Genomic DNA, 15,983 nt, shown 5'->3' on the forward strand with positions numbered 1-15,983 from the left:
TGTGACAACAAAAGAAGTGTTTTTGTTCCCAAATAATAAAAAATTCTTAATGAATTTAAAGTAAAGAAAAAATATCAAAAAAATATTTTAAACCAAACAAAAATAATAAAAGTGGTTCTTAAGTGCTTTTTATTAAAAGAGGTCATAAATTGTGTTAAAAAATTACTGAACCCAAAACAAACATAAACGAAAACAGCGACTTTTTCTTCCTGGACAGGATGAAAGCATTAAAGATGGACCAGCGACAACCAGCAGCAGCTGCGGTCGCAGCATCGTCTGCCCCATTAACTTCTTCATCGAAATCTTGGGATCATATGCCACGCAAACGTAGAAGATTCATGGGCCAAATGAATTTAATGTTATTGATATTTGTGGGCTGCTGTGGCAGTGCGATTTTATGGCCCCAGTTTAGTGTTGCCGCTGCATCGGATTCCTCATTGCAAGACTTTGGATCCGTTACAGCTAAAGGTGAGAACATATTTATGCTCGCCAGCAGCAGCAACAACAACGCCGCTGGTGATGATCTTGGCAATGCCTTTCCTGGCTCCATACAAGGTAAAGACGATGAATACGACGATGACGACAACGATGGCAATGGCGATGACAACAATCAAGGTGATGCAACTAATGGCGCAAAAATGCCACTAATGTCAAATGCCAGAAAAGAACAAGCATCGAACGAAGACATAGAAATGATGCAACGTTCACCACAAACTTCTAACATGCCAGTACCCTCAGATCACAAGCCACAATCGGAGAATAATCGTCATCTTAGATATCAGCAAATACAGCAAGCTCTACGCGAACCCATAACACCTTTGCCACCAAAACACTATCATCAGAGGCATCATCACCAGCATCACAACAACCGTCATCATCAGCAGCAGCAGCAACAACAACAGCATTATCGTCATCATGGCAGGCAGCACACTGCTGGGGAGAAGGAGGAACAGGAGGATGAATTTAAATGGCCCTTGCCACCACCTCGTTCCCGACAACATTACGAACATCATCAAAGGCAACAACATTTGCGCCATCACCAGCGACAACATTTGCATCACCATAGACGACATAATTTCACTGGAACCGCAACAACAACCAGCTCCACAACGACAACCACAACTATGAGACCCCGTTATTTTGATCGCGATGGTTTGTACAGCAATCCAATGGCCTGGTTACCACCAGCCACACAAGGGCCCCTGCACGAGGAAGCCGGAGAAGCAGCAGTGGAGGAAGATAAACCAAACAAACATTTGTATAATCCCCATAATCGTTTGTTCAGTGATGGTGGCGATGACCAGCAGAAACAAGAGGACAAGGAACAAGAATTTAAACGCATCTCTCTTTCGCTGGATGCCCAAAAGGATATCTCTGGCGGGGATAATGGTGAAAATATCTTGAAATTCGATGATGATTTGAATGCTGATGATGATGACGACGACTATTCCTATGAGGATGACCTCGAAGAGTTGAGTAGCCAGAAGAACAAGAGTCCACCAGCTTCAGGACCCAATGCTGCAAAAATTAATGTCAAACGTTATACGGCACCAATAAGAAATCCCTATAAACCATCATCTTCGGCCTCCTCCTATTCATCAAGGAAACGACCTCAACCATCATCCGTACATAATTCCTTTGATGAGGATTATGACAGCCAGGTTTCAAATGACAACCTGAACAACAACAACAGCGATGATGATGACGATTTCTCCGATGAGAAATGGAATAAAATTGAACATGAACACTATCGCAAACAGCAACAGCATCAAAGAGCTATGCAGGCATTACGTTCCCGACGTCCATTCACAGGATCCCCAACAATGGATAATTCCCCCAACAACAGCAACAAGAACAACAAATATTCATCATCCTCAGCATCATCATCGGTACTTTCCAAATCAACAGCATCAGCAAAGCGTCCAGTTTTAAATGAGGTAAGAAACGACGATGATTTATCTATAGCTCACCCCCGTTTTGCTTTTTTTTGTTCTCCCCTGATGATCTGATGGCCTTATCAGTTACAGTTCACAAAAAGTGTCATTTGTTCTCTCTCCGTCGCTGTCCGTTTCTCCCTCTGTGCCCTATTTGTTAATTTAAAACAGCAGACAACAACACAAAAACTATTTACAATGAAAAAAAGCAAAGCACTTGTGTTTATTTAGCGTTTAAACGTACAATGACAATGCTCCACCAATCGCTTTGTAATTCCACCTCCAACAACAAAAACAACATCGCCAATACTAGAGGAACTGTTTTATAGTTTACATAGCATTAACCCCATGATACACTTGGAAAAATTGAATGTTCCGCAATGTGAATGAAAGTTTAGTTTGATTGACATCTATCTCGGACATGTTGTTTGGACTCGGTGTCAATTTAGCCATGTCCATATGTCCGTCTGTTAAAATCTCGCAGCAGATCGCATTATTAAAAATAGAGCTCTGAAATTTTGCACAGAAATTTTTAATACATCTATGACGTTTGGTGTTGCAAATATTCGGCATATTGGGCTCGTTTTTCAAGCAAATCAATTTAATTTTATATTTTGTATTATCATTGGGGGTAAAATTTAACTACCACAATTATTAAACATACTTTCCAAGCTTCACGATGCATTTTTGGTATTTTCAAGGTCCAAGCACAGACTCCCAGGTCTGTAGCTTGATATTTCGTTTTCTCCTGAAGCTCCGATAAATTTTAGATATGAATGTCTACCTAAGGGTAGGAAATGTTCGGTCCGGCCAAACTTAACGACGTTTTTTATACCCCCAGCTGGCACTTTGATATGCAAAAATGTACCTCATCAAAATATTCGTTTTAGACCAAATAGTTTGAACCAAAATAGTTTCAGATAATTTGTCGATTTACAAATGTCCGTTCGTCCGTCTGTCTGTCTGTTCGGCTGGTGCGTACGATAACTCTCAAAGGAAGTAACCGATTTCATCCCAACTTTGCACATCGTAACATTTCAACCAAACGTAGTTCAAGTTCGAAGATGGGGAATATCAGCCCACTCCTGCTGGTACACCCCCACAAAATGGCCAAATTGTGCTAACAAAATGTTAACCAAACTTTGTACAACCTATTATCTTTACCAAGCTTAGATCAAGTCCGAAGTTGGGACCCATTTGTCCACTCCTTTTTCAAAACAAAACGATAGCCATATCAAATAAAGTTAAGTATCTGGGAGTAATTATAGACGGGAAACTCATATGGAAAAACCACATACAGCAAAGGGCTGACAAGGCCCATAGATGCTGGTCTTTCTGTATAAGAACCGTAGGCTCTAAATGAGTTTTCAATCCTAAGATGATACACTGGTGAACAGCGGACAACACCAACTAGGGCTTTGGAGACAATACTATATATCAGGAGGTGCAGAGCGTGTGTGGAAGACAGTGAAACGCTGGAACATTTCCTTTGCCATTGCCCAGCTTTTACCAGCCTTCGGAAACAATTCTTCGGAAATGACACTATTCACGAACTAACCGATCTGAGGGGGTGGGAATCGAGAAGGAGTTCTCAAAAAAAAAAAAAAAAAAAAAAAATCCTAGAATCTTTCTTTCCCTAATTCTCCGCATTTCTAGAGCTCACAACAGACCTCAACTGGCTTATATGTATGTCCTTCCTTTGTTGGAAGGACATACGCATAAGCCTTCTTTTCAACTTAACCTAAGACTAGATGAAATCTGAAGATGCGAATGCAAAATCTATTTACCAAGCCTAGATTAAGTCCGAAGATGGGACCCATTGATCCTCTCAAAGCCGACTGACACTTTTTGACTTGTACTTGTCATGAACAAGCTTTGGACAATACGTTTTTCATATGGGAGCTGAATGCTTTCCTATAAGAACCTAATGTGGGGAATTTTTCATAGACCATCTGTAGCTGGAAATCTTACATAGATGATCTGTAGCAAGGAGTATCCACAACCTGTGCTGCCTACTGTGATAGGCGACCAAAGCAGATAGGAAAAATTTTAAAGATGGATTGAAGAGAGAGTATGTTAGACGAACTGAGAAGATATGTTATATTTCATAGATGAGCTGATGCCGTCCTGGGTCTAAAAAGAAATGTATAGACGAAAAGCAGGAATTGATGAATGTACCCACCGTTTTCGAATAATCATTAAATAAGTTGAATATTTCAGAAATGTTGACAGGTTATTGGAGTGTGCTGACCTTAAGGCTTACTGAGTATTTCTGATTCCTGATTCTGATATCCTTAAAATTATAACTTAAAAATATCTCGTAAGTTTTGTTTTAGTTTCCGAAGGAGCATCCCTGTAAACCTTTTTTTTAGTAATATGTATATTTTTATAACAGCATTAGAATATTTCTCAGCATTTTTTTATTTATTAAAATTTACCAATAATTTCCCTCGGTGTATAATGATGCCCCCCGTAATGCACTTTCCACGTGAATCTCGTGCTGCTGCTGCTTCTGCTTTGACAATAAATTGCGTGGATAGGTTTTTTTTATTGGAATAATGTGATGATGGCTATACGACAGATCATCAGCGGGCTATATAACCAGCCAGGCAGCCACCCAACCAAACCTTCCAACCAGGCATTCATCTATCTATCCAACCACTTACTCATCATACATCTCCGACTGTGAATTCGTCATCTACAATTCCAGATAGATACATTGTTCGTTCAACAGGAGATGGATGGATGGTTGGCTGGCTGACTGACTGGATTGGATGTGTGAATGCCGTGCTAAAGGTTGATGCGCATTTTGTTGTTGCTATTATTTTATTCATTGGTCATGTGGTTGTTGTTGTTGTTGCTGTTCGGTTCGTTTTATTCTAGGCATTTTATGTTCGTTCTGTTTTATTGTTGTTTCCACTTCCATTGTTTTTTGTTTTATTTTATTCGATTTCAGTTTTGTGGTCTATAGTAATTTGTTTAATCATTAATTCTTTTTCATCCAACTGGATTTTTATTGTGGTCTTTGTTTTTTATTCTTTTTGTTGTTGTTGCAATTACTATTAAATAATTGATGAAAGGGTATCATTTGTTGTGCTGCATATGATTGAATGTAACGCTGATAGGGGAGACAGACGTACATGTGGAATCTAATTCACAATACAAGAATTGGTAATGTTGATCCCATGGCAAAATATGAAACGCATATGAAATGTTGGCGGCTATGAACAATATATTGATCGGAAATTAATTTGTTATCATAAAATGGAAATCAGGTTAGAGGAAATTACCCAGAATTCTGTTTCCTCCATGGAAAAAAACGATTTTTGTTATTTGTAACCAATTACACAGTGACACATTTTTCAACTTTAAAATCTTGAACCAATCGAGACCCCCAAAATCTTGAAGCTTGTGATGGTGGAAGAAAATCCCTAGCTGGGTTTTGCATTATTAGCTAAGGTTTTTTTTTAAATTCATTTTTAAAATATTCGACTGGGGCGGATTTTAGCACAATTTTTGAATAATACGTACTTATTATTGAGTCTATATCTCGTGAACTATTCGAAATATTGCTTTTCTCTCTTAAGCAATATTTTTCCTCTTAATTAGATCTAAAAATTTTCTCTTGAGATAAAACCAATAAAACAACACCATCATACTGAAAATAGCACAACTGCAAAAAATTAAAATTTAGACATACTTTTTCCATGTTTTTCACACTTTTTCAGAAACTGCTACTGACTCGGCCAAACAGTATATGACAAGAAGATAGCCAATAGCAAATCAAACAACTTTTTTTAAAACCCCGATTTCATTGGTTGACTCCTTCACATAGTTATAGCCTCACAAATTCATCAAGATGAACCAAAGAAATTCACTCCCAATTGTATGTTTATAAAAATAAAAATTGCTATGCTTTTTTCAATAAATAGGTACAAAATTGAAGTAAAAATTAAACATGGAAAAAGTATGTCGAAGTTTTAATTTTTTTGCAGTTGTGCTATTTTCAGTATGATGGTGTTGTTTCATTGATTTTATCTCAAGAGAAAATTTTTAGATCTAATTAAGAGGAAAAATATTTCTTAAGAGAGAAAAGCAATATTTCAAATAGTTCACGAGATATAGACTCAATAATACGTACGTATTATTTGAAAATTGTGCTAATTTTAAAAATTAATTTAAAAAAAAACCTTAGCTAATAATGCTAAACCCAGCTAGGGACTTTCTTCCACCATAACAAGCTTCAAGATTTTGGGGGTCTCGATTGGTTCAAGATTTTAGTGCTGCACAGTGTTATTGCACGAATGAATAGTCAGTTGCTTAGAAACTCTAATAATAAAACAAAGACTTTTTGAAATTAAATTTATGATGACTATCATAAAAAAATAACTAAAACGGAATGACTCTGGGGCATTGACTTCGACCAGTTGAGAGAATTTCAATTGTATAACGAGTTTTTCTTTTTTGTACTAATTTCCTGCTATAAAACCTTTTTTCGAATTATAACAACAATAGTAGTGTTATATAAGTAAAAATCGGAATTTTATTACCACCCAATTATGATATCATAAAATGGGAAAATACCTTTCTTTTGACTGATGACGACTACCACCATACCATTGATTATAGTTTTATGATACGATTAAACGTTTTATTTTATTGCATTTGTTTGGGGTTTAGAATCCCAAAATTAGTTTCACTGGAAAATGCATTAAGCTAGATTATAACTTCAGGAAGTGTTCGGAGATTTATCATTAATGAGGTGAGAATTAAAAAAGGGGGTTGTTAAAAGGAAAAACTTTTCATTATTTCTTATTGAGATTGATTTCAAATTCAAGGATCCTCCATTGACCAATTTCTAATTACAAATCCCCACATTGGGACAAAATTTTCAATATTTATAAATCCAATATCAGACGAATGGAATTTTCGATTCCATCCAAAGTCTTTACCAAGACTAGATGAAGACCAAATATGGGATCCGTTTGCCCTCTCCTCTGGCACATCTCTCAAAAAGGGTTTATTTTATATAAACTTGTACATTTTATTCGAAGCTAATTTAATCAACATTAAATCCGAAACCCCTTTGAAAAGAACGTATGAATAATAAAACCTTTGTGTAACTCCGAAGACCTCATTTAACCATAGACTGAGGGTATATATCTGTCGGCAACACCGACTGACTCTTATTTACTTGTTTTATTAACACTTCATTTCCCTTACATCGGATGTAATTATACCCATTTCCATTTTCAGAAAGAACAACCCAATTATTATCTGAAACTTGTAAAATGAATCGCAAACGCCCTTAATAACATGATAATCAGTATATTTAGATTTGATTTGAAGTCTGTTGGCCTGAAGCAGTGCGTAGGTACATCTTCCATATTCATCCAATCCCTCCTGGTACTTCTTCTAATACCATTTTACGATGCTAACTAACATCAAAAAGGCAGCATACAATTTTGCTTTTCACCACATGGTGATCCACTGTTTCATCTTGAGGCTATCAGCAACCACATGTTTTTTTGTGGTTAACCAAAAAGCCGAAAGACATCGTTGTAATGTCAGTTTCTTGGTCGGTCAGTCAGTCAGCTAGCCAGTCAATCGGTTTGTAAGATGATGGTCAGACACAGGAGTATAGCAAAAAATGGAAATAACAAAAAATTGGCGTGGTGATCGTCTATGCATTGTCGTCGGGTCTATGTCTTGCAATGTCAGTTCATTACAAATCAGTTTTCAAACATTATCCATCTTTGGTTATGCTGTTGTAGTTCTGTTATTGTCTTCATTGTTTTGAATGTTATTGCTTTTCTCAGCTTTGACTTTACCTTGAGGACATTTGAAGATATTATAACAACCATGGTGGGTTTTGCAGATAATGTCATTATTGTCTGAGGAAGTTGAAAATTGCGTTTGTCCAATATAATGATAACAGATCTATAAAATATCCGACTATTATAGGTGAAGATCGATGGTTTCAATTCATGATCGGCAAGTAATATTGTTGAGGTTACAAGTTAGGCAAACACATACCCCTTGTAAATTAGACAACATGTGTCTCTTTCGATTAATAAGTTCACTAACATATCTTAAAAATATAATTTTCACTAATACATATCGCTCATTTGCTGCAAGACCGGCATAAATAAAAAAATAAAATTTTGCAGAAATTTACACACACCTTACAAGCAACATAGGAACATCTTTCTACAGCATCTCAATCAGAGTATGAATGAGATATTCATCAGATTTTTTTTTACACAACATGAAGTCTGATATAGCGAACAATTCTGCATTGTTAACATCAAAATCACAATTTTTGATTTATAACGGTTTTGCAGGTAATGAACGATATGTTATTAAGTATATTATAGTAGTGGTTATAAGATTCTGCGGATGTTTAGCAACATACATATATTTAAGTCTAGTTCAAATAAACCCAGACCCCACAAAAATATTGATTTCCCATTTAACGGTTTGAAATCGCCCACTAGGAAATGGAAAATGTAACTTAACATCAGTGATCCTTAACATCTCCTCTGCACCCTAACGGAGAAATGAATTACTTCCTAGTCATTGTTTGTTTGGTTAACTCCCATTGTTGCTATTACTGTCTTAGAACAACAAACCATAACTGCTGAGCCCTTCTTCTATGATGGTACATCGCATCCTAACCCATCACTAAACGTCACATGACAATTGTCAATTGTTCGCAGTTGTTGTTGTTATTGTTTTTGTCGTTGTAACATGTATCTATGGCATTTATTGACTTTGATCTTGGAGCAGCATCGTAGCGATAGGAAACGAACATTAAAACAATGCGATCCATTGACTATTGTAAAAGCAGGCAACTCATTTCTTCTCCTCAAATAGCCAGTTTTGTGTTTTTGTAATTTAAGTGGCGCCACCAAGGAAGCAGGGGAATGGCTAAGGAGACACAACAAAATACCAAAGAAGGGATCAACGGAAGTCTTGATGTTTTTCTTTATAGTTTTTCATAATAGCTACTCACGCTGGTGCTGTGCTGTGTAGTGCTATGACGCGGACATCGGTGACAAACCTCCAATGCAATAAAGAAGGTAAAGCCAAGCTACCATCTTGCTTGCCACCATCAGCTCATCGATTGAATGGGAGGTGGTGGTAGATCCACTTGCAATAATGTAGGAACAACAAAAAATTGAAATAGAAAAACATGTCTGGTGGCGCCACAGCTTGATGCACTCTCCATTAAGCGGATCCATATCACTTGGCAAAATAATAACAATTAAGTCATTGATCTATCTTTCGTGTGGTAGTCCAGTCAAATGAAGTCAACGTCAGGCCAGGATGACGCTGATACTGACTGATGACAGTGGCTGAGTTGCGATATTTGTGTTTTGTTTCACAAACAGGCTTGGCACTTTCAGCTGCTACTGCTGCTGATCGATTGGAGCTGTGGTAATTATTGGTGTAAATTAATTATAAATCGTTTGTTTTCCAAAGTTTCCAATATTGTGGTGTGGCGCAAATCAATTTGAAGCTTTTGTCGGATTAAATGGAGCCAGGATAAATGAAACGTGTTTTCATTCGATATTAATGGTAGCAAGCAAGTTAGGCTCGTGCTAAAGTGTTATAATGATTTGTTATTCGAATGAATTAGTCCAGACAAGCTATGTTATGGAAATAATTTGAAAAATTTTAGTTCCCGAAAAAAAGCAAGTAGGAAAGGAGATAAGTTTGGTTCAGTGGAGTAATCGCGTACATTCCAATATTATAGAAGGCTATTTTTTTTATTGGGAGCTTGGGTAATGCTGAAAATGTTCAAAATTTGCCACATTTTCCACTAAAGTGGCTGTTATTTGGCATTCCGGGATCAAATTAAGTCAACTCCAGTATTTTGTACAGCAAAAAAATGATATGCGGTCCATACGACCGGTCTTTACTTAGGTACTACTTAAATTACTCTTGCCTAGTCTAATCTCAAACACACAGTACAGATCAATAAACTATTTGTTCTAATAATAGAATTTGATTTGTGGAGAAGCATCTGTCTCAGGTCAGCATGCCTGCGTCATTCCATTTCCACAGATGAACTGTTTTGTGCTAGGCTAGGCTACGTGAATCCAGTCCAGCTCAATTGATATATTACAAATTAAACTAAAGCCAGTCCACCAGGTTTAGCTGAGCTGATTTCAGATGTTACAGATCGATATATAAACGATCTGGAATCAGATCAGTTAGACTGAAAACCTCAGAGTCAGGAAGATTATGTTGCCGTGAGTGAGTCTTATTCTATAAACTAGATTCTGGAGTTTGCTTTTGAATCCAGGGTAAGCCTCAGGTCGACTCACGGAGTCTTCTGGCTATTGAACTCCTCTAGGAGGTCTTTAGTCTATCAAATACCTCGACAAGATTTTCTGTATATAGGAGACCTTTGCCGGTTCAGGGAGTCTTATTTTATAAACCACATTCTGGAGTTTGCTTCTGAAGCCAGAATAAGCCCCTGGACGACTCACGGAGTCTTCTGTGCATTGAACTCCTCTAGGAGATCTTCACTGTACGTGAATCCAGTCCAGGTCAATTGCTATATTATGCTAAAGCCAGTCCAATTGCTTTAGTTGGGCTGGATGCAGGTCGATATATAAACGATCTGAAATCAGATCAGGTAGACTGGAAGATTGCCGGTTCTGAGAGTCTTATTCTATAAAAGAGATTCTGGAGTTTGCTTCTGAATCCAGGGTACGCTTCAGGTCGACTCGCGGAGTCTGTATTAAATTCCTCTAGAAGGTCTTTAGTCTATCAAATGCCTCTGGAAGATCTTCTGCCTTTAGGAAGTTTTCTGCCTAAAGTCGGGATAGTGCGGTTCAGTGGATCTTATTCTATAAACCGGATCCTGGAATTTGCTTCTGAAGCCAGGGTAAGCCCCAGTTCGACCAGGAGAGAGATCTAGAAAACCTTTAAAATGTCTTCTGCCTAAAGTCAGGAAGGTCTTCTGCCTACAAAAGAGCACATGTAGGTCTTCTATCAATAGAAGCTCCCTGGGGAGAATTACATAAAAAAAGACTTCTGTACATAGTAGACACTGTAAAACTACTTCGACAATCCAAAATCTCCAGCAGGCCTTCTGAATATCGTAAATCTATAGAAGGTATTATGTTTAAAATAAACAATTGTAGGAAGTTTTCTTTCTATGAAACACTTCTAGCTGGTCTACTGTTTGTAGAAGCTCTCTAGGAAGTCTTTTATATTTTTATCTAGCCACATTCAGATTTAAAAGGCCTCTTGAAGAATCGTATCCTATAGGCAGTGTTGCCAAAACTTTGTTGAGGAAAAATGCTAGATTTTGTTCAAAAAAATGCTAGAAAGTGCTAAAAAATAAAAAAAGTGCCAGAAAAAAGTGCTAAAAATTTCTAGAATAAAATTGTTAATATTTAACAATGAAATATACATCGTTAGTTTTAGGGTACACCATCCCCCAATATATTTTTTTTTAAGCTTTTAGACACATTTTCAACTTAAATTTGTGTATATTTGTATATTGTGTTCTACATGGATATATAGTCTTCTTACTAGAACTTATCAATATTGGTCCACTTTTAAGGGTAGCCCTCATCAATTGAATTGGTTTTAATTTGATTGTTTAAATTTTGTTGAGTAAAAAATCTCCTTATTAATATGCGTCCATATTTATTAATATGGGTCCATATTTAGGGGTGGCCCCCAGAGAGCGTCGGAATTGACTAAATTTGTTCTATATTTTTTTTATGGTGTTTGAAATCTACCTACTAAAATATAAATACTAATAATGTCCAAATTTGGTTAAGGTAAATAACTGTAATTTCACATTGCGTACAAATATGAAGACAATTATCAATTTTCGTCCCATTTGCATACTTTTAAGGGTGTATAATCTCATTCCCAACATAAATCCCAATATAAATCTCATTCCCAATATAAATCAAGTGAAAAAGCGTTAAGTTCGGCCGGGCCGAACTTTGGATACCCTCCACCATAGATATACTGACAGGTACTATAAATGAAAATATAGGGAACATACCAAAAAGTGGACCTATACCGACATTTCTAAAAACGGATTATGTAAACCACAAATTTCAGAATTTTTTAATGGATAATTGTACCCTCAGCCTAATGGCTAATGATGGTGTATACACTTTAACACGGTGAAAATGTGCCTCATCGAAATATTGGTTCTAGACCCCATGTTTCTTTGGACCAAATCCGTTTCCGAAAATTTAGATTTCATCCAAACTTTGCCCATCTTATTATTTCTTCCAAACTTAGTTCAAATTTGAAGATGGTTAATATCAGTCCACTACCTCTGGAACCTCCACACAGGGGCTAGGTCTAAATAAGGATATATAGTTCATTATCGAATCTTAAGATATAATTTTTTATCTCGCTTTCCTCCGCAGGTGATATGATTACAATAGAGTCTCAGAACCAAATTCAAAACGCGGAACAAATCAGATTACTATTTTAATATAAAACATATGCACAAAGACATAATACCCTGTACCACAGTGTGGTGAAGGGTATAAAAAGGGGGTTATATGGGGCCTACCCCAAAAAGGGGGCGAATATTAATAATACCAAATTGCAGCATTGGGGGAACCCTTATATGGGAGCTATGCTTAAACGTGGACTGATAAAGCTCATCTTCGAACTTGACCTGCCTGCAGAATGAATGATTAGAATGATTACAACAGACAGACGGACATGACTATATCATCATGGCTATACGCTGATCAAGAATATATATACTTTATAGGGTCGGAGTGGTTATTTCGATGAGTTACAAACGGAAAAACAAAATTAATATACATACCTTCCATACTATGGTGGAGGGTATAAAAAATATGTTTGCCGGAGCCTTTATTTTATTCTGGCACAATTCCAATATAAAGGGGTACGTACGCCATTTCGGTAATCTAAAGTGGTTATAACTTGGCATTCGGGATTCCCGCTGAATTATATACTTGTTTTCAGAAAGTTCCAACATAATTCCTGTTCATTATTTTTACATCGCTCTCATAAAATGTACAACTTAATTTGGTTTTTCATTTTCTCAAATAAACAATCTACCAACTGACAATGTAATAGTTTGAAGCACCCGACCATTGGAGATTCAAATTCATCGCGTGAAACATAGCGAAAATTCAATTTTTGGATTGAAACCAAAATTTTGTAAAAAAAAATCCTAAGAAATTAAAAAATGCTAAAAAAAGTGCTAGGTGCTAGATCAATTTTTTTTGGTGCTAAACGAGTTCAAAAAGTGCTAAATCTAGCACTAAAAGTGCTAAATTGGCAACACTGCCTATAGGAGACCTCTGTTCATCCAAAATCTATGGAATGAATTCTACCTATCCTAGACCTCCATGAGATCTTCTATTCTTAGAAGACTTTGTATGCATATGAACAACAACTGTCTTATCTACATGTGGGATTTTAGACTCGTATCTTATCTCCAACGATCAAATCTTCTCTTATTCAAATTTATGCTCGAAGTATTTTAATACCTCATATGCCATATTTTAAAAGTTTTAGCAGATTTTTTCATCCAAAGTGGGTGTAATTTGGTATTTTGGTTTATTGCAGGGTGAAAAACATATTTTCAGAAAAATTTTAGTATAGGTCCAAGTTTTTTAACAATTATGTCCACATTTTAGATGATGATCGATTTTGGGAGTGCGATATATCGATTTTGGGAGTGCGAAATCTATTAAACACCACTTGCTGCTGCTTCTTCATGCCATCAAAATCAAGTGTTTACGAGCTCAATTAAATTTCATAACAGAGACTACCGCCAAGGCAATCAACACAAATAATCATTGAATTTTTTTTTATTTTATTGGCCATTAACGAAAAAAATCATCACTATTTCAGAATTGCATCATACAAATTTAGTGCAAAAAATTCAAGTGAAACAAAGATCATTGTCCCCACCCCAAACACGCACACACACACATTCAACCACTCAAAGGAAATTCAGAAAAGAAAAATTGGAACACAAGGCAATTCCATCCATTGCTGCTGGCTCCTCGCATAATCTTTGCTATAAAAATCATTATATAGATTTTTTATATTCCACTCTCAACTACGACGATGTTATTTTTTAATTCCGAACCATTTCGTCGTTTGGATTTTTTTTTTTTCGGTAATTTTTTTTTTATTTTCTTTCTATCGTTGACCCATTTTCAGTACAACTTGGTTCTTCTTCTTGTTCGTTTTCTGCATCTACTGTTTGGGCATTTTCATGTCGCGATCATTGTCGGATGTGTTTGTGGCCTCTCCTCTTCCTCGTGTTTTTTTGAAAAAGCCCCCAAAAATGTAATTTTTTTACGCAATTTATGTTCTTTAAATTGTTTTTAATTAAAAAGAAATCAGCTGCTGCACTTCATGGAATGACGCTTTTGTTTCTTTTCTTTTGATTTTTTTATATCGATGAACAAACATTGTTGTTATTGTGGCCCGGACAATCATGCGTAACAAATGTCTAAAAAATGGGGCCGGCATACTTCCTGGCAGGGAGCCCCCGTCCATAAATATTTTGTATTAGATTCTAATTAATCCAAATGTTTTGGCGTTTTTAAAGCCATTAATATTTTATTACCAAATTAATCTCTTCCATTAGTTGATTATGTAATTTACTTCTGCTATTTCCTATTTCTTTCCACCTTCTTCTTTCTTACATAAGGCTAAGCAAATTAATTCGTTAATAATTCTTGTTCCCCACCTTTTGTGAAAAGGGTTTGGCTGTTGGGGGTTTAACCAAAAAACAAAAGCACAACATTTAAAAGTTGACCCCAAAAAGGAAGTATGAGATAGAGGGGAGGGAGAACTTTATTTGTCGTTGTCATTTCTATTGTCGCGTGTCATGTCCCCAAAGAAAGAATATTTTTGTTTAATGAGCAAGTCTTTTTTACACTAAATGATGCTCAACCAAACCGAACGTTATGCTAGTTAGTGACAATTCCGACAAGTTCGAAGGTCATTTGTAATACGCGGCCGGCCTCTTGCCATTAATAGAGTCGGTGCTATTAGTTTTTTCTGTGTCGTCTTCAATCAGCTAAATGACAGCAGTTTTTCAGCCTTTGTTCATTAATTATGCTATTATTATGGTCATTAAATAAACATTACGATATAATAATAATAATAAAAAGCTGCAGGAAGCTTAATTTGTTGATTGGAAAATAAAAAATGATGTTTTTTTCTATATTCCCTATAAGAACATATATGCGTGATTATACTTTTTTTCTAATTGGGAGTAAGTAATATTTGTATAGCATTAATGGGGTTTATGGAAGCAATTGAAACCAGTTATTTACCCCTCCTTGTGCATTCTGTAACCCGGATTTTTAGTGAAGATACATTATTTATTAGGGTGGGGAAAAATAAATCCATTATTTTTCGGCAGATGGGTGTACTGATAGATTTCTCGTAAAGTATCAACCAAACAATTTCAGATTTATGCTCGTTGGAAGGATGACATTTCGAAGTAAAAAAATCATTTTGCTGTTTTTGTTTGGTGCATTCATTTGTGAGTTACAGGGTGTTAAAAATGGAATAAGAATTTAACCAATAATCTCGATAATCCGGAAAAATTTGTCTGTAATCGATTGTCCGGATTAGCACTATCCAATTTGACTCATACCTGAAAATTTAATTTAAAAAAATTGCCGATTCTATCCAAACTTTGCACATCGTAATATTTCTTCCTTACCTAACTTTAGTTAGAAGATTGAGAATATCAGGCTACTTTCATGTACCCCCTAGAAGTGATTAAAATTTTGCTGAAAAATAAATTTATAATATCCTTTTTTGATTTTAACTAACACAACATAATATTTTTGCTCAAACTATATCGTGTTTGAAGGTGGGAATTATTGATCTGTTCCTTGAAGGACCAAATCGGTTGGAGTCTGTCTGTCGGCTGGTGCGCAGGAGAACACTTGAAGTCAGTAACTGTTTTTTCCTAACTTTGCACATTGTAATATTTTTTCACATGTAGTTCAATTTCGAAGTTAGGGAATATCGGTCCACTCTTTC

General features: G+C 36.1%; 2 protein-coding genes across 2 annotated transcripts in view; both read left to right on the forward strand.

The window, feature by feature from the left end:
- Nucleotides 1-233: 233 nt before the first annotated feature.
- LOC133333330 (putative uncharacterized protein DDB_G0274435) lies at nt 234-1,699 on the forward strand. Its single transcript, XM_061541645.1, has 2 exons — nt 234-1,625; nt 1,694-1,699. The coding sequence occupies exons 1-2, from the start codon at nt 234-236 to the stop codon at nt 1,697-1,699; spliced, it is 1,398 nt and encodes a 465-aa protein (XP_061397629.1).
- LOC133333327 (uncharacterized) overlaps nt 1,686-15,983 on the forward strand; it is a 169,470-nt gene continuing 155,172 nt past the window's right edge. Inside the window, exon 1 of the mRNA XM_061541641.1 lies at nt 1,686-1,937. Coding sequence (XP_061397625.1) covers nt 1,779-1,937 — 159 coding nt within the window. The 5' untranslated portion in view covers nt 1,686-1,778. The remainder of the gene's footprint in view (nt 1,938-15,983) is intronic.

The sequence above is a fragment of the Musca vetustissima genome, unplaced genomic scaffold (genome assembly GCF_032173495.1).
Source record: "Musca vetustissima isolate MV318-11 ecotype Yass unplaced genomic scaffold, APGP_CSIRO_Mvet_v1 utg13749, whole genome shotgun sequence".
In the NCBI taxonomy this organism is placed as follows: domain Eukaryota; kingdom Metazoa; phylum Arthropoda; class Insecta; order Diptera; family Muscidae; genus Musca; species Musca vetustissima.

Bases quoted from the DNA above. Each gene is read 5' to 3' on its own strand.
- LOC133333330 (XM_061541645.1), top strand. From the start codon at position 234: ATGGACCAGCGACAACCAGCAGCAGCTGCGGTCGCAGCATCGTCTGCC.